We start from the raw sequence: 17,689 nt of genomic DNA, 5'->3' as shown, positions 1-17,689 counted from the left end.
ACCTTTCTTTAAGATTAAGCCTTGTTGAAGTGTGTATCCAGTAGGCACCTCCTGGTTATTGTCAAATCTGGCTAATAGTTGCTGCAAATTTGTTGAGGTAATATAAGTATGCTTTAGTTCCTCAATCCATAGAGGGGTAGGAAAGGTAATGACAGCTAGCGACCCATCAGGAACTGTTTCAGACTCATGCCTTCGTGAAAGTGCATCTGCCACTTTGTTTTCCTTCCCCATTTTGTACTGGATGTTGAAGTCATATCCCATAAGTTTGGTAATCCATTTTTGTTGGGTTACCGTGCCCACCTTTTGCTCGAGTAAGAACTTTAAGGCCTGCTGGTTAGTCTTGATAGTGAAAGCTTGACCCAATAGATAAGGTCGCCATTTTTGAACTGCTGTTACAAGTGCTAGGAACTCCTTCTCATAAGTTGATAGGGTCAGAGCTCTACCCTTTAAAGCCTTGCTAAAAAAAGCTATTGGTTGGCCTTCTTGCATTAGGACAGCTCCTATGCCTCCCCCGCTGGCATCACATTCCAGTGTAAAAGGTTGTGAAAAGTCTGGCAGCCTCAAAACAGGTGGTGAAGTCACGGCTGTCTTCAGATCCTGAAATGTTGTAGCTGCCCTTTCACTCCATAAAAATGAGTTAAGTTTCAACAATTCAGTAAGTGGTGATGCAATGAGTCCATACCCTTTAATGAACTTACGATAATACCCAGTGAGCCCCAAAAATCCTCGTAAGGATTTAGTGTTCTTAGGTACCGGCCAGTCAAGCATGGCTGCCACCTTTTTTGGGTCTGCCTTGACCCCACCAATAGTCACAATATGTCCCAAATATTCTACTTCATTCACCCCAAACAAACATTTAGACCTTTTTGCATATAAACAGTGATAAGCTAAGGTCCTTAAGACTTGCTGTAAATGATCCAGATGTTCTTCCATACTGCTGCTGTAAACTAGTATGTCGTCAAAAAAAACTAACACAAACTTCCGCAAGAAAGGTTTAAAAACTGTGTTCATCAGCCCTTGAAATGTAGAGGGTGCATTGGTAAGCCCAAAAGGCATTACCAAAAATTCATAATGGCCTTCATGGGTGCGGAAGGCTGTTTTATGGACATCCTCGGGTACGACCCTGATTTGATGATAGCCAGACCGTAGGCCTAACTTGGAAAATACCACTGAGCCATATAACTCATCCAGTAATTCATCTATTACTGGAATTGGGAATTTATCCTTAACAGTTTCCTTGTTGAGGGCTCTGTAATCGACACATAAACGCCAACTGCCATCATGTTTTCTGACTAATAATATAGGAGATGAAAAGGGGCTGGAGCTGGGTCTAATAACTCCAGTTGTCAGTAATTCAGAGACAATTTTTTCTATTTCAGCCTTTTGGTAGTGGGGGTATCGATAGGGTCTGGTAGAGATTGGGCTAGTGCCCTCCTTCAAAACGATCTTGTGGTCATGAGACCTGGGAGGAGGCAAGCCCACAGGCTCTTGAAAGACCTGGTGAAAGTGTTCTAGCAACTGAAAAATTTCTGGGCAGCAAGGCTGAGATGGCTGTTCCACCTCAGTATCTATTAACTGTAAAATAAGTCCCTTCCCTTTTTGAACAGTTTGCAACAAAAATTTATCCTCTTCATTAACAAAAGTAGTATCACTTAATTGTAGGCCCTTCAACCCCACCATTTTACCCTTCCACCGAAATTGCATCACTAAGCTAGCAAAATCCCAAGTAATTGGCCCAAGGCCTTTTAACCACTGTACTCCCAGCGCAGCACCACATCCAGGTAAGGATAAAACTTGAAATGAGGGAGAGAATGTGGTACCTTGTATGTTAGTGAGTACATTACTGCAATAGCCTTGACTTTACAAGAGCTCAACATTCGCCACTCGTACCTTGAGCTGTCCAGCTCCATCCATAGGTAACTGATTTTTTTTTACAATTAGAGGATCGAGAAAATTGTGGGTGCTTCCGAAGTCCACCAAAATAACCACCATAGAGGTGCCAATCTTCCCCCATACCCTCATTGTATTCCGGCAAGGAGTGCCCGTGAGTGCATTGAGAGAAATTTCTGGGTTACTTTCTAGCAGTAGTTTAGGCCCCGTCTCTTCAGGTTCTGTTGAGTCATAAAATACTTCATCAGTGATGTCTTCTGAAGCAGCTTCTGAACCGTGTAGTAAGTAGAACTTAGGGGTTTTACACACATGCGATGGGTTCCATTTCTCTTCACAGTGATAACACAAGCCTTTTTCTCTTTTTTCATCCATTTGCATAGAAGAAATTTTTCTTGTAGGTACTGCTGGTCTGGTAATTCTAGGAGTGTTTTCACTGATTGATCCCCCTTGGTTATTACTGAAATAAGATGTACCGCCCTTATCCCCCCATGTTTTTGTTGATCTCCTTGAACTGACAATATATTCCTCTTGGATTCGTGCGAGGCCAAATGCTGCATTCAGATTTACTGGGTTGAACATACGAAGGGGAAGTCGAATCTCATCTCGAAGGCCACTGAGGAAGCAGCTTAACTTATGGGAATCTGGAAGTCTTTTCAGTCTATTGGAAAGAGCTTCAAATCTGGCCTTGTATTCTGCCACTGAGGAGGTTTGCTTCAGGCGTGTGATGTCCTCCATGGGATCATCATAAGCAGTAGGCCCAAATCTGAGTTGAAGAGCTTGGATAAAAGTTTGCCAGCATGTGAATTGGCCAGTGTCTGCAGCATCCTGATACCACACAAGGGCCTCACCATTCATATGGTAGGAAGCCATGAGAAGTCTATGGGCACCAGGTGTTTGGTGAAAGTCAAAGTAATGTGAGGCCTTAAAAATCCAGCCCGCCGGATCTGTGCCATCAAAGGAAGGAAACTCCAGCTTGATTCCTCTAAATGGTGGTCGTCGGTGTTCCATCCGGTCCTGTTCTCCATCTGCACGAGGATCCCGAGTCACAAGTTGTGTTTGGATATGATTTTGAGTAGCCATCATGGTGCGCATCATGTCATTCATCTGGTGCATTTGATCCCTTAACTCCTGAATGTTGTGATCGTGATTAGCAAGCATTTCCTGTTGTTTACTAGATCTTGTATTTTCAGCCATTAGGATCGTGGGCTCTAGATACCAATTGTAAGGGTTCTCTGAGTTTATGAGTGGATGTAGGCAGTTTTCTGGGTTGTAGTATAGAATTTCAGAATGGAGAAGGTAATGTAAATGGATTCACACTTAAAGAACTAGCAAGATAACTGTTTGATAAAAAGCAACTGATGAATCAGATTGCCAAAGGGTTCTTCGAGGGCCCTTAACCTCCAAATTCTAGATGTTTCTTAATAATGATTTTCCATGATTCTTCAGACGTTCGTTCCACTACATATCCTTGCAGGAATAACAAACATGACAAAGGAAATTGCAACACGTGTAAAGTAAAACAGAATTGAAAACAGAATGCAAAAATAGACTAATACGACAATACTAAGACTCAATGGACTTTGAACGGCAAGTAGCCTGCGAGATAGCCCTTCACTACGTTCCCCATCTTCATATGACGTCGTGCTGGTCATCCCTTGAAACGGTGAGCTTCATCTTTCTTTCTTAAACGCTGCGTTGCGAGTTCCCACTTAAAATCCCTAACTCTTCACTTCAGTTCCATCTACTTCCTTCGATACTTGCATCTCTCTGTGTCCCCCATCGCCGCCCCTTACCCCATCTCCTTGTGAGACCCTAACACTGACATTTATTGGTTCATTATCTGATCGGTTTCCAGTCCGACTTGTTACGGGTTGGTGTCAAACCGTTTGACTACAAATTAGAAACTTATCAAACCCTAGCCACCCAACTCCCAAGTCCCATGAGCTTTTTGTATCTTTCTCATCTTTCTCCCGCAATACCCAATTCTGCACATACAATAACAACCACAACCACCCATAAATGCTAAATCATAATCTCAAAAGTCGAGCCTTCTATTTATTCTATGAGATACAATGGATGAGATACAATCCGAGCCTTCTATTTCTTCTTCTCTAAGAGGTTACTTGGCATGGGTTTCTCCAAGAATGCCGTAGCTTGGGTCTTTAGATAGATCGTATTCTTGGTTAGATCCTTCACTTTCACAGTAGACTTCCTCTTCTTCAGACTGGTAATCGTCGGATTGCTCAGAGAAAGCCATCATTTGTTTCTCAGCCTATTTTGCTCAGAGGAATTTCCCTTTTTTTTTTTTCTCTCTCTTTTATTTGTCTCCTGTCGGTAGTGTAAGAAGAGACGGCTGAAATGCTGCTATCCGAGATTCCGAATGACTCACCACAGCGAAGCCATCGACGATTCGATGACTGCATCAAGTTTTTGCATCGAGATTCCGAATGACACCACTTTTCACATTAAGTGAATCTTTTCATTTTTTGTTTTCTGGGGTTTTTTCTTGAGATTGAGAAGAATATGAGATAGAGATTATATTGTCATTTGTCCTCATTTGAGATAAATCGATGTGCAAAGAGTTGATTTGTTTTATTTTTTGTTTGGTAAAGGTTGGGTCATACTGGTTCGATCCGAGTCTATTTTATTTGGGTCGGGTCAGTTCGGTTTCGTACCAAAAACATGTGCACTCAAGTCCGGTCAGGTGCAAACCCAATTGTATAAACTTAGGTTGCAACCCTACTCATCTCATCTTATCTCATAATCCAAACATTACCTAAGTCTGTTCTTGGCCCAGTGCTGCCATCCTGTTCATATCCAGATGATTTGGAAACCCAAATGGTTCAAAGATAGAGTATCTCTTTATTTCCCAGGGCCTCTCTTCAAAGTCGGAGCTGATAAAAAGGTTTTGAAAATAAAAAGAATGGAACTTGCCCACATTTATATGTGATGCTTCAATGCTCTATCAATTAATGGAAAAAAATTCATTCCATCTTTATTTGGATGTGTGTATCCAAGTCTAAAGGCTAAAATGGATAGATTGTAAACTTTGTTGTAGTATTCCTATAAGGAAAATTCTATACACAATGTAAGATAAAATTCGTTTATCACTATTGGACGATCCTTCATTGGATGATGCTTTATCATCCAATGATGAGAAATGTGTCACATCTTATATAGTTTGATAATAGTGTGGTGTATAGCATTCCTATAATAACTTGCAACTTTGTTGGCTCAAGGAGTCCATATCATCATCTGCCGTTAAGAAAGAAAAATAGAAAGAACCTACAAGGAGCTAATATCACCACAAACAAAAGAGCTCATATATATCTGCTATCAAACTAAGACATGAAAGCACAAAAACTTCTTATCCAATATTGGGAAAACTAATATAATATCTAATGTAAAAACCAAAATCAAAACATTATTGGCCTCAAAGCCATAATAAGCAAAAGTTTTAGCGTAGCCAACAAAACCCTAAAACTTTGAGAACTGCTAAAAGATTAAAAGAGTAGCCGGGTTGTCCTCAAAACAGAAATTGCATACAATACTTCTCGAGTTTTACTAGTAACGACCGATACCCCAAACTCTGATAATACCATCGGTATATCCGCTGAACAGTGTACTGCCATCAACACTCCAGCTCAAGCTTGTGCAGTAGATAACCTATAATTCAATAGCAAAAAATAATAATAAATTCCACTTGAAAAAAATATAAGAGCATTAACGCACCAATTATAGAAAACAATTTGATAAACAGAACTTGTATCCTTCGCATGAGAGTATCTAAACTATCCTCAAGCAACACAATTCCCAATGTATCTAAACCATCCTCAAGAAACACAAACTCTCAATGTATTATTAGTCAATTACCTGACAGGATGGACACCCTAACTTTGAGTGAATATTGAAGAATGACAAACTTATCTTTGTCATGGTTTGTCATTCAATATAAGATAGATTAACCTCCTTCAGCAAATCAAGTCATTCAATAACAGAACCTTACTTCAAGGAACATTACACACTACTTTATCTTCAAAAAATATCAGATAAATGAGATACTACATATCATGTCAAGGATATCATACCAAATCTATACAAAATAATATAACATTGATAACATATAGATTGGGACTATACTTGGTGCACTTAACGAAGCACTGGCAATTACAACACCATCTAAAACACTCAACAGACCATGGAAGGGCCACGAAACCTTTTTAAAATGAAAAAAATGCTAACATGGCACAACCAACCATTGAATAAACAAGAGTTAATTGATAGTGCCACATCACTGTGGAATAAGAGTATGATGAGGGTGTAATATAGCAAACTCTTTCAAAATCACTTTCAAGCTCATACAATAATTTATTTTTTTAACAAGTGATAGAGGATTCTATTGCTAAGGAATACAACAATTCGTAAAGTGAACACAATACTAAACCAATGGGTTTAACAAAAGTTTGAATAGAAAGAGGCAGTTCAAAACATAAGTATAAACAGAAAAACCAAGGAAACAAAATAGCATCATCTCAAAGCCCACATGTAAAATGCAGCTATAAGACAGATAATATCAAGAAACCAAGCCAAAGTTGGCATATTACAAGAAAGAAAATCCTTATCACAGATTCACATAAATTAATCATTCTCATAAATACCCTACAAATTATGGAAAACAATATTTTGATGATTGCAATCAGCCCATGGTGGTTACATCAAATTAGAAAGGGGCAAAATCAAATGATGTCTGCAAGGGTTAATAGTCCGAGAGGGAAAATACCAATAAACAAAATTGCAAACAAAAAGTTAATCCTATCATCTCGAAAGTAGAATCCCACTGGAAAGAAATTAAAGTTGTGAGGAATACAAGTTGCATTCTAATGACCAGAACAAGACTACATGGTTGAAAACTACCAATTACATTTGTATATATAGTATATTTTGATTAATGCTAGATACAATCCTAGAACGTGCAAGCACTCCCTAAGAAAGTGAACACCATGAAAAGTTGGATTTTTAGCGTGGGTCCCAAATTTCTCCTACTTTTTTCAAAGGAGTGAGCAGACGTGAGCATTCTAAAACTTTATAAATCATTTCCCGTTTAGATTTAAAAAAGTAATTTGACAATTTAAACAATCGCCAATATGCAGTGAGCAAAACATACCTATCAATAGAAGGTATATATACCAAGCATTACACACCAGATCAGCATAGCACGCCCATTTAGCAACCAATTCCAACAAATAAACGAAACCCAATAAATTAACAAAATAAACAAAACCGAATAAGCTAAATAAACCCAACTTTTTTCCTGGAAGGAAATATACCTTCTTCTTATTGGTATTAGAAGTGTTGTCATCCGCCTTCTCAGCCTCAGTTTTGAGGTCCACTTTCAGATCCTCCACAATGCTCTTGCTCTCCAAGTCCCAGATCTTAATGCTTTGCTCGGTCGCCGCACACAGCCAGTACCTATTGGGGCTGAAGCACAACGCGTGAATGATCGCGCCAGCGTCGAGCGAGTAGAGCCTCTTCCCCTCGGCCAAGTCCCAGAGCAGGATCACCCCGTCCTTGCCTCCGCTCGCACACAATGAACCGTCCGGCGACACAGCCACTGTGTTGACGTACCCACCGTGACCCGCCAGCGTGTTCCTGAGCTTGCAGTTGGTCAAGTTCCATACTTTCACGGTCCGATCCCACGAGGCGGAGACGATGGTGGGCTGAAGCGTGTTGGGGCTGAACCGAACGCAAGAGACCCAGTCGGTGTGGGCGTCCTGATCCTGGATGGTGTACTTGCACTCACCAAGTGTGTTCCATAGCTTAATCGTGCGGTCGCGGGATGCGGAGACGATCTGACGGTTGTCAATCGAAAAGGCAACGGAGAGAACATCCTTGGTGTGGCCCACAAAGCGGCGGGCGGAGACGCCGGCCTGAAGGTCCCACAGTCGGAGCTCGCCGTCCCAGGAACCCGATAGAGCGAACTGGCCGTCAGAGGAGAGCACCACATCCTCGACGAAGTGGGAGTGACCCGTTAGCCTGCGGCGGGGCACGCCGTAAGTCTTCTCCTCCTTGGTGAGGTGCCAGACGATGATCGACTTGTCCCGGGAGGAAGTGACAATCATGTCGGAGTTATCGATTGGGGTGGCGATGGCCGTCACCATGTCGGTGTGGGCCCTCATGGTACCTCTGAGTACAAGTCCTTCCGACATCGTTGCCCCTTGAAGTTCTCTGTTTTGCTCGCTTGGCTGCTGCTGCTGCCTCCTATGGCTTTTAGGAGGAAAATGAGTGAACGAATTGTATTTATATCAGAGAGATAAGAGAGAGAAGAGTATGCAAACATATTTGCCCTAGGGTTTTCTAAACCCTATCCTAAGGATTGTTTGTAAACCTGTACAAGCTTATTCCTACTCCGGATTTACCTGTCCTTGGTTCTTCTTCTTTTTCTTTTTTTCTTTTTTTTTTTTTTTTTGAAGAAAAAAAATCAATTCCATTCCTTAGGTAGTAACGAAGTTAATTGCTAAATCAATTTGACAATTTGTGTGGCTTGGCTTACCGGAAAATTCATGTCTAGAGTTTAGAGATCAAATTACTCTTAAATATAGTCTCTTTTAGGGAATATTTGGCAAATATTATAATGTACAAAATTCACAAAATTTCTTATAACTTCATTTTCAAATATCATTTAAATACAAAATATTTTTCAATTTTAAATTTTCTACTTTTTCATCTAATTATTATTCATACAAAAATTAATGCAACTTTTACAAACATTAGACAAAACATAAAATCAATACAACTTTTATAAATTTTAAAATAAAAATAATATTAAAGAATTAGATTCAAATAGTTTTTTAAATTTATATATCTACTTTTATAAACTCCAATACAGTATTTATTTTAAAATATATTTTTATTCAACTTTTTATCTCTGATTTTTCAAAACTCAATCAAATATTTTTATTGAAATTATTTTATTACTATTTACAATATTTTAAAATATTTTAAACATTCAAACATACCTAATGTCATTAACAAGTAACACACCTACGATCTGCCGATTATCATTTACAACATATTAGCATTGGTAACTTTCTGACATGTGTTAATTTTTAGGTGAGGTATTAAACTTCATATTCATAAAAAGTAAAATTATAAATTAATGTGAGTTGTTGTGGTACGTTAGACTTATTTTATAATAAAAATAATTTTACAATTTAACGTATAATATCAAGTCACATTAACTTACAGATTTACTTTTATGAAATCTCTTTAAAGCTAAAACATTTTTAAGCTAAAATTTTAAATAAGTTATCAAAAATAATCTATAAATTCAAGAATGTTAATAAAATCAAGGTAATATTTTTAATTTCAATCCCTAACTTAGTAAGGGACAAGAAGTGAAAGTGAAGACACTTGTGGAGAGTGGGAGTGAACTGAGGATCCACGCTAACTTTGAGGGAGCAATTCATCTCAACTCATAAAGGAGTTGTGGCTATTAAAAATATTTAGATAGTGAGTTGAGATAAGATGAGATAAAAATTAAAAATATAAATAAAATATCATTAGAATGTTATTTTTTAATATTATTTTTTTTATATTTAAAAAAATTGAGTTATTTATTATATTTTATACGAGAGTTTAAAAAAATTATAATAATTAGATAAGATAAGATGAGATGAGTTAAGTTGAGTTGAGAGACTCTCTCAATCCAAACCATCCGTTTAGAGGGTGGTTGCATAGAAGGGGATTTTTTTACGCCATCTACGTTGCATAATTTGGTTTACAATATTTAAATTTTAAAATTTATCTTTTGAATCAAATTATGTCACGTGAATGATATATGATATATAGTTCTCCAAATAGATTTTTTTTTTTTCAAATCCATTTCATAGATACATGAATCTGTGTATTTTGGCAATAACATTCCTTTTCCTAAGCTCTAAAATTCGTACTTGTCAATTATTAATTTTACATTTTGTATGAGATTTATTGCAAAAGGTTTAAAAAAAACCTTTTAAAATATATTTTTTTCTTCATCTTTTTTTAAGAAACGTTACAAACTGTAAAGAATGTGTACATAAGCATATAACAAATATTATTTTGACATGTAAACAGACAACAAGTATAACGTACATTTCAAAATAGCCCTCTTCCCCAATAAGGGAAATTGGATAAGTATTATTTTATATAAAATTGATATTTGTTGTTTTAGAATATGAAGATTTTGTATATTAATTTTTGAAAAATGAAGTTAAATTTGATATGCACATAAAAAAATATAGCTAACATTACTATATTTTACAATATTTTTACAATATTTTATAGATCCTATTTATTATTACTTATTAGCCTTTACAACTGATAAATATATATTACTAAACGGAAATCTATCTCCTAACTTCACACACATAGCTCCTATTCAATATAATATTAACCTTTACACAATGGGTAATCATATACTTACATATCATTTAGTATTGTTTTACCACTTAACTATTTAACTAAAATCAACTAATGTAATCATATAATTTAATTAAAAATAAATTCAATTTTATAAAAATTGACATTTTTTTACTCTTTGAGTCAATTTTTATAAAATTTATTTTTAGTTAAATTACATGATTACGTTTGTTAATTGAATTTTTTTTTTTTTTTAGATTATACAAGAAGATTATGTTCTGAAATTTTTAATCCAGATTCAAATAGTAAAAAAAAAAAAAAAAAAAAAAACTAGATAGTAAAGCAGGTAAAGGAGATGTAAGTGCATTATTATCCTTACACAATATCAACGCATAAGTAAATATAAATATTTTGATTATAAAAAGATTTTATAAAAATAAATATATAAATTAATGTAATTTAATATAATACATTTTAAAATTATTTTTACTATAAAATACATACAACATATAAGATAAAATCATATGATTGATTTTTATAAACTTTTTTCTGTGACCGAAATATATATTTTCATTTACTTAGATCTTTAAAATTGGAGAATAAAATACCTCAGAGTCGGGCAAGTTTGAGGGTGGGATGAGATGCAAAATTCTCATCTCATCTCATCATTACACATTTTTCAAATCCATATACAAAATATAATAAACAATTTAATTTTTTTAAATTTCAATTTAATTTTTTTAAATTTTAACACAATAATAATATTAAAATATATTATTTTAAACTTTCAAACAAAACACAAAATTCTCATTTCACTCTTCAAACTTGCCTGAGTTACGCAATTCAAATAAGATGTTTTGTTAAAAGTTAAATAAAATATTATTATAATATTATTTTTATTTTAAAATTTATAAAATTTAATATTTTTTTATATTTTATGTGAAAGTTTAAAAAATTTTAATAATTACATAAAATAAAATAAAATTGATTGGGAACTGTACAAGTGACTTCTGGCGACCAGAAGTCTGTAAACAACCTTTATTCAGCTCATTTTCTACTTTTATATCTTCCTCGAAATAAAAAAGAAAGGTTAGATTGGGCTCGAAAAGCTCTTAACGAAGTGCACCCACCGTTCTCCCCCTTCTCTGGAATCTTAAAGTTAAAACCCTCGAGATAAGAATCTCACCTGTAGGCTCTTACTCCCTCGTTCTCTTGCTCTCCGCTGTATTTAATTCCTTGAATCGTATTGTCGGCGGTTCCTACAAAGAGTGCTTGTAACTCCAAATCAGGAACCGGTCCCTCTTCATTATTTTTTTTTTTCTTTTCCTTTGAGCCAAAAATTTGCTCTTTTTATATTCTCTGATAACATTCCTTCTGTTGTACAAATCCAAATGGGTTCCTCAAAATCCAAGGCATAATAATGGAGATTTGGGTGGTTTTATAGCAGCAAGATGCTTTCTTTAAGGTCAGTTTTCACTCATATGTTACATTTTGTTTTTCTTTTTAATTCTGGGTATCTTTTAAATTATGCTATTATTGTTCTAATTATCTATTTTCTTCTTCTGGTTTCTGTATTTGTCTTTCTATGTTGATTCTGTTCAGCCATTTTTATGGTTGAATTTGGAATAGTTTACTTTCTTTTTGTTCAATCAGTTGCTTCTTCATTCTTTGCGTTTGTTGTTTTATATATGGGTTTTCTAAGAAATGAGTGGTCTTATGCTTAGATGGCTTACTTCTCTTTGGGTTAATTGAACATGCCTGTGTTGTGATTGGGTTGTGTCGGAAATTACTGTTCCTGAGCTCCAATTTCTTGTCACTGATCTTGGTATGTGTTCGTGGAGATAGGAATTTCTGGAGGAGGTACAGGAGGACTGCTTTTGTTACTGTTGGAGTTTTAGGGAGTGGATATTTTCTGTATAAGCTCTACAATGCCAAGCGGCATAGGGTCGCTGTTCTAGAGAGAGAACTCGCTGAGCGGGAGAAATTCGTTAAGGCCCAGTTAAGAGAATTGACGATCTCATGTTTTATTTTTCTCCTTGGGGATCATGAATGTTGTTTTCAGAAGTATGTATTTTTTGGGTTCTAACATCTAACATTGCTTTGTCCTTTGCCCATATAATAGAATGCAAGCCCATTTTGACAACATTCAAAGAATAGCTGATACGACAACATTGCCTCATGCAATGGATAATTTAAGTCGTCGGATTGCAGAAGAACTGGACCACTCTCAGCTTACTGAGAGGCTCCAGAAAGCAAAGGGTCAACCGAACAGTTTGACACATTCAGAGAAGCTTGAGTTATGGGATAGAATCAAAATTCTAAGTATGAATCTATTATAATTTTGTGTTCATACATTTATTGTGCTTGTAATGTACTAGCTCATGTACATCACATTTTATTTAAATTCATCAATTACTTATCAAAGAAGTAATATACTGTCTCACATTATGTTTTAAAAAATTATATTTATAAGCTGGTGTGGATAGCACACCTTGTTAATTGCTTACATGGCATAATTTGATTTGGAATAAAAGTTTTAAAATTTGAATCTTACAAATCAAATCTTACCTTTTAAGTGATGTGAATGATGTGCTCTACACACCGACTTGAAAATAGAATAACTCTTATGTTTTCTGTATACTCAAATGTATCAAAGATATTATACTTAACAACCTTTGTACTGGACTTATGTTTTCTTAGGTTTCACAAGAATGGTTTTGTCCCTTTGGGCAATGACAATGCTGAGCTTGTACATTAGAGTTCAAGTCAACATATTGGGGAGACATTTATATATTAATACTGCACGTGATCTTGGAGGTTCTTATTCACTTGTAAGCCCCTACCTTTATTCTCATTTTTTATGTTTCTCATCAGATATTGTCCTTTGGTTCCAGACGTGCCCATTTTGCAAATCCTGACAGAATTCTTCTCAGCTCAAGTAGTCTGGTATAGCTGATTTCTTGTTTGTGGAGAAGTTGATTTTCTCCCTACTATGACTATACTGTTCTTGCTATTTTGTTATCAAGAAGAAATATTAAGTTGTTCAAATTGGCTGAAATGCTAGATTTTTTATGGAATATGCTAGATTATTCAACAAAAGTTGAATGTAGTAAAGCATATTCAACTTAAGAGAGTTTATTATTATACATTAACTGACCTTTGGATAGGTGTTGTTCTCTTTCTACTTGTCAAAAAATAAAAAAAGGTGGTGTTTTTTTAGGCATTTTAAATATACAAGAACTTGCCAGATCGAGTGATGTAATTTAGGCTGTTGGTTTAGGATGTGAGATGCAGATGAATAGGTCTTATGTTTGAGGCAAGTCGTTTGCCTGGAGGAAGGAGTAACATTATCATTTTTTTTTTTTTTTTTTAAGGAGTAACATTATCAGCTAATGGAAATAAGCTAACTTCGTCCCCTCAGGGATAAGATGTTTGAACATTATGTTGTCATGCCTCATGAACTAAGCTTTACTGAGAAAGTACATATATTACTTGGAAAAAGAGGCAGCACAGAGAAAATTTTTGCATGCAAATAAAGATGCCTCGAAATGGATTGTTAAAGGGGTGGGAAATTGATATCCTGAAATTCCTAACTATACTCTTGACAAAATATTTTGGTTTTGACATGACATCACCTTGAGTAACTTCTTGTTTTGCAGCTTGGGGGCAGTCATCTTAATTTCTTTGGGATGAACCAGATGTTTTCCACAACCCCAACCCCCCCCCCCCCCCCCCCCCCCCCCAAAAAAAAAAAAAAAATGGGAAAAAACTTCTGCTTTTCCTTAATGGCCATACATTGCATGTGGGTCTGCTGTGGCATGTTATTACTGTTTACCTCCAATTGTTGCCTTAATGGGTCTATCAGACATGATTTGCAGAATCAGTAGATCTTCTTTCTTATTCTTGGTAATTCTACCGAGTGAAGGATGGCTGCCTGAACTTCCATATACACATTGTGCTTTCACATAGATTCTGCAATGCGGTAGACACAATGAAACATCTCCTGAACAAACCATTTTCATGTACCTCATCTAAGGGCATTTAAGCCTGGGGAACAGGCAGCAAATCACAGACGTACAAAATTAGATTTGAAAGCTTTTTATTAGTGAAAATTAGGTTTAGAACAATGATACGTTTATTATAGCTCTTTTGGGGAACTTTATCAGGTATACACATGGTACTAATATCAGGATCCCCATTTTTCAGAGTCCTGACTCAGTTTCAAAACCTTGGACATGCATACTAATTGCAGTTAAGTAATTGGGTAAGTGGGATATTATATCAGAGGGACTTTTACAGTAATGAAGCTGATCGACTTCCTAGTTTACTGAGTGTAATTTTTTTTTTTTTGATTGGCACCGGGTGTCCGAGAACCAAGTCCCGACTAATCCCAGGGGCACAAGCCCTCGGCAAAGAGTTTCTCGCAATCGCACCTCGGGTGATTCAAGGGGAAGTTCCCCCAGTCCAATAGCCTCTAGAAATTGTTTGCACCCAAGAGGATTCGAACCTTAGACCTAGAGGGAGTATACTGCCAAGACCAAGGTCTTTACCACTTGAGCCAACCCCTAGGGGTTGCTGAGTGTAATTTACTTTGGGAGAAAATCAATGAAGCTGCATATTGCTATCTACAGCATATTGCCAACAATTTACTTCGCAGCATATTACTTAGTTATTGTCTGTATAGGATATTAGACATCTTCACCAAATGTGTTGAACTTTATTTCTCAATAAACAGTCACTTCATTGGACTTCTGCATGACTGAATGATAGTAATTATTCCCCACTAGCATTCTATTTGTTATCTCCCACAACAAATATTTAATTTGTATTTTGGCTATTAATTATATGCTTGTGTTATAGACAAATCCCACGGGACCTGTTACAGGTTCATTCTTAAAAAAATTTGTGGCCCGAAGTGTCCCCCCTTTCTATTATTTTAAAATAGTCACTTTTTTGTTTTGTTTTATACAGGCGAATGCTGATACCATTGACCGGGATGATGAGCAGATGTATCTGGCTAGTGCTGATTTTCTCTCAAATTATGGGTTACCCACCTTGATTTCTGATGTGCAAGCAGCAGCAACAGAAATTCTCGAGGGGTAAGGTACCATGAACCATCTTAAAAGTTAGAAAGTTTTGTGCATACCAATCCAACAATCGGTGGAGAATTCACCTGTTAGTTCAATCATTTGGTTGCTGAATGCCTACTTGATGAACCTCCTTACTTCTTTAATGAAGAATAATGAAGGCCTTGAAATAGAAAAAAAAATGGGATGGAACAATTTGACTAGGCCGTCTTTCCAAGTGAAAGAGTTACATATGTATGTGTGTATGCTCATTCATGTCTGTTCTTCTTGGTGGTCAATACTCAAGCTTAATGTATATACAGTTGATTTTTCGGACTAAATCTTGTCCACTGGTTTTCTGAATTTGGAACTCGATGGGGTTATCAATGCTATGCCATCAGACAGTCTAGTCTAATTCTGGGCTTCTTTTTGTATCTTCAAAACTTAAAACAACCATGGGGAGCCCCTGGGCCCTGTATGACTTAAGGCGTGTTGGACTGGACCTTCATGTAAGATCCCCTAAAATGTAGCATATACCTTCTATCGATGAAGTTACTGAACATAAGCACTTAGCAACTCAGATTAAAAAGGTGATGCGTTGGCTTAATTCTCCCTGAAAAAGACGACAAATTGTTATATAAAACAATATCTGGATATCATTTAATATTCTATTGTAAAGGAAAACATATACAATCACATGTAGGAGATTTCTAATAGTTTGTTAACATTTTTATGTGCAGAAAGAAGGTAACGTCGGCCTTCAACACTACAGAACTTCATAAAACTATTGTGCTGATACTTGAAAGGTTCAAGAGCCTCAGAAGCCCCCATCACTGGGTAAACTACATGATGCCTGAGGATGCTAGATTCTACAAACTAGCTACAGCCTCCAGCAGTGACAACGAAATTCCTTCTGAAGCTACCAAATTTTACCAACTTATGATGGAGACACAAGCGGTGTTGGCAAGGTATCTTATTATTCCTGACATTTTTTGCGTGCTGTATGTAACTTAATAAATGGGTAGGAATTATTTTACATGATTCTGTTGCATGGACTTACAAATCAAGTATGGATTTAGTGCACCAGTTGTTGGAGTATGCTTGGAAAACTCAGGACAAGGCATTACAGAAGCAAGTTTTAAACAATACATTAGCCATTAGACGGGGTCACGATCTCTCATATTCCTTCGATCATGAATTTGGAAGGAAGCATTTGAAGAATATCTTATTATGACCCATTGCATAAGTCTTCTTTTGGTTACCAGCCATGCCCTCCTCAAAAACAACAATATCAAATATTCAATCAAATACTTTTCTCTTCCAACATCCTCCTTTTTTACTTTTGTAGATGCTGGATCTGATTGGAAACATGCTCAAATAGAAGATAGAATTATCAACAAACTATACATGGTTCTCGTGATTTTCTTGTGTGCTTTTTTTTTTTCTTGCAGTAATTAAGACTCAAATAAACTTTAGTGCATACCTTAATTTTCTTTTTCTTTCCTCCTCCCCACCCTCTCTCCTCCTGAATTCAAGTTAGACTCCATGTTTTTAGTCCTCCAAGAATCTTCCAAACATCCACTAAAGTTACTGTTTTGGTTCTTTCAGCAGTCGATGACTGATATCTTAAGGATGTGCAAACAAAACTTATTCTTTGTAATAATCTGGTTTTCTTTTTTTCTGTGTTGCAGTACCGAATTTGTGAGTATTGTCGAGATAGCATTGACGGCAGTGCTTGGTACTCTGATAGAAGATGTGGTGGCCCAATCTGGAGGCAGTCTAACATCAGGGATGGCACTGGCCAAACTTCTGGCTCGAGTTGCACAGGCCGGTCCCATGCTCCTTGGTGAGCCTAGTACAAACCAGTTCATCCAAATTATTCAAAGCGTTCCAGAAGTTGAAGTCTTTTTCACTCTTCTCTATGCAAACATCCCTACCCCATAGATTAGTGAGTGAGCTTAATCATAATTTTTACTCGCATCTTAATTTCATTGCAAGGATATCATCGATGTAAAAATTTAAATGAGGCTGGGTTTGAGTTTTCAAAATTTACAACAATTTGGGAGGAATGAAAAAGAAAAATAAGGTTTAGAACTTCAATTTTTTTATTCCTCTCTTTAGTAGATTGCTTCTACCATCAGAAAAGTTTTCATCCTCTTGCTGTCTTCCGCACTCCCTGAAGTTGAAGACACATAAAGCTTCATTATGGAGGTGAATGATGGTGTGTTGTAGTTCTTTCTGTAAAGGATCTTCCCTGTACTTAACTATGAAACACCAATGGGTTGGTCTAGTGGTTGCACAAATTGATATTCTTCGTGAATTTGTGCGATAGTACC

At 36.3% G+C, this 17,689-nt stretch overlaps 2 protein-coding genes and 1 long non-coding RNA gene across 4 annotated transcripts; 2 read left to right on the top strand and 1 right to left on the bottom strand.

Moving 5' to 3' along the window:
* The first annotated feature begins 3,494 nt into the window (after positions 1–3,494).
* LOC121244471 lies at positions 3,495–4,112 on the top strand. Its single transcript, XR_005936434.1, has 3 exons — positions 3,495–3,624; positions 3,835–3,840; positions 4,098–4,112. It is a non-coding gene; the product is annotated as an uncharacterized LOC121244471 (long non-coding RNA).
* A 1,079-nt stretch (positions 4,113–5,191) lies between these two features.
* LOC121244470 (guanine nucleotide-binding protein subunit beta-like protein) lies at positions 5,192–8,253 on the bottom strand. The gene is made up of 2 exons (XM_041142550.1): positions 7,218–8,253; positions 5,192–5,556 (listed from the first exon to the last, which is right to left on the bottom strand). The coding sequence occupies exons 1-2, from the start codon at positions 8,094–8,096 to the stop codon at positions 5,455–5,457; spliced, it is 981 nt and encodes a 326-aa protein (XP_040998484.1). The 5' UTR covers positions 8,097–8,253; the 3' UTR covers positions 5,192–5,454.
* A 3,088-nt stretch (positions 8,254–11,341) lies between these two features.
* On the top strand, positions 11,342–17,448 carry LOC121244666 (peroxisome biogenesis protein 3-2-like). 2 transcript variants are annotated; one of them, XM_041142834.1, is made up of 8 exons: positions 11,342–11,475; positions 11,700–11,752; positions 12,133–12,285; positions 12,410–12,609; positions 12,988–13,118; positions 15,259–15,386; positions 16,094–16,321; positions 17,045–17,448. In XM_041142834.1, exons 2-8 carry the CDS (start codon positions 11,739–11,741, stop codon positions 17,295–17,297), a joined length of 1,107 nt encoding a protein of 368 aa, XP_040998768.1. In that variant the 5' UTR covers positions 11,342–11,475; positions 11,700–11,738; the 3' UTR covers positions 17,298–17,448. The 2 variants fall into 2 exon arrangements, with proteins under 2 accessions (XP_040998768.1, XP_040998767.1); XM_041142833.1 differs by having other exon boundaries at positions 11,342–11,752.
* The last annotated feature ends 241 nt before the right edge of the window (positions 17,449–17,689 follow it).

The sequence above is a fragment of the Juglans microcarpa x Juglans regia genome, chromosome 8S (genome assembly GCF_004785595.1).
Source record: "Juglans microcarpa x Juglans regia isolate MS1-56 chromosome 8S, Jm3101_v1.0, whole genome shotgun sequence".
In the NCBI taxonomy this organism is placed as follows: Eukaryota; Viridiplantae; Streptophyta; class Magnoliopsida; order Fagales; family Juglandaceae; genus Juglans; species Juglans microcarpa x Juglans regia.
The sequence above is the reverse complement of the archived record's forward strand: the minus strand, read 5'-3'. Positions and strand labels throughout refer to the sequence as shown.

Bases quoted from the DNA above. Each gene is read 5' to 3' on its own strand.
- LOC121244470 (XM_041142550.1), bottom strand. From the start codon at position 8,096: ATGTCGGAAGGACTTGTACTCAGAGGTACCATGAGGGCCCACACCGAC. The intron at 5,557-7,217 runs GTATATTTCCTT...ATTGAATTATAG, and splicing joins CTAATACCAATAAGAAGAAG to GTTATCTACTGCACAAGCTT.
- LOC121244666 (XM_041142834.1), top strand. The intron at 12,286-12,409 runs GTTAAGAGAATT...CCCATATAATAG, and splicing joins GAGAAATTCGTTAAGGCCCA to AATGCAAGCCCATTTTGACA. The intron at 12,610-12,987 runs GTATGAATCTAT...ATGTTTTCTTAG, and splicing joins GGATAGAATCAAAATTCTAA to GTTTCACAAGAATGGTTTTG.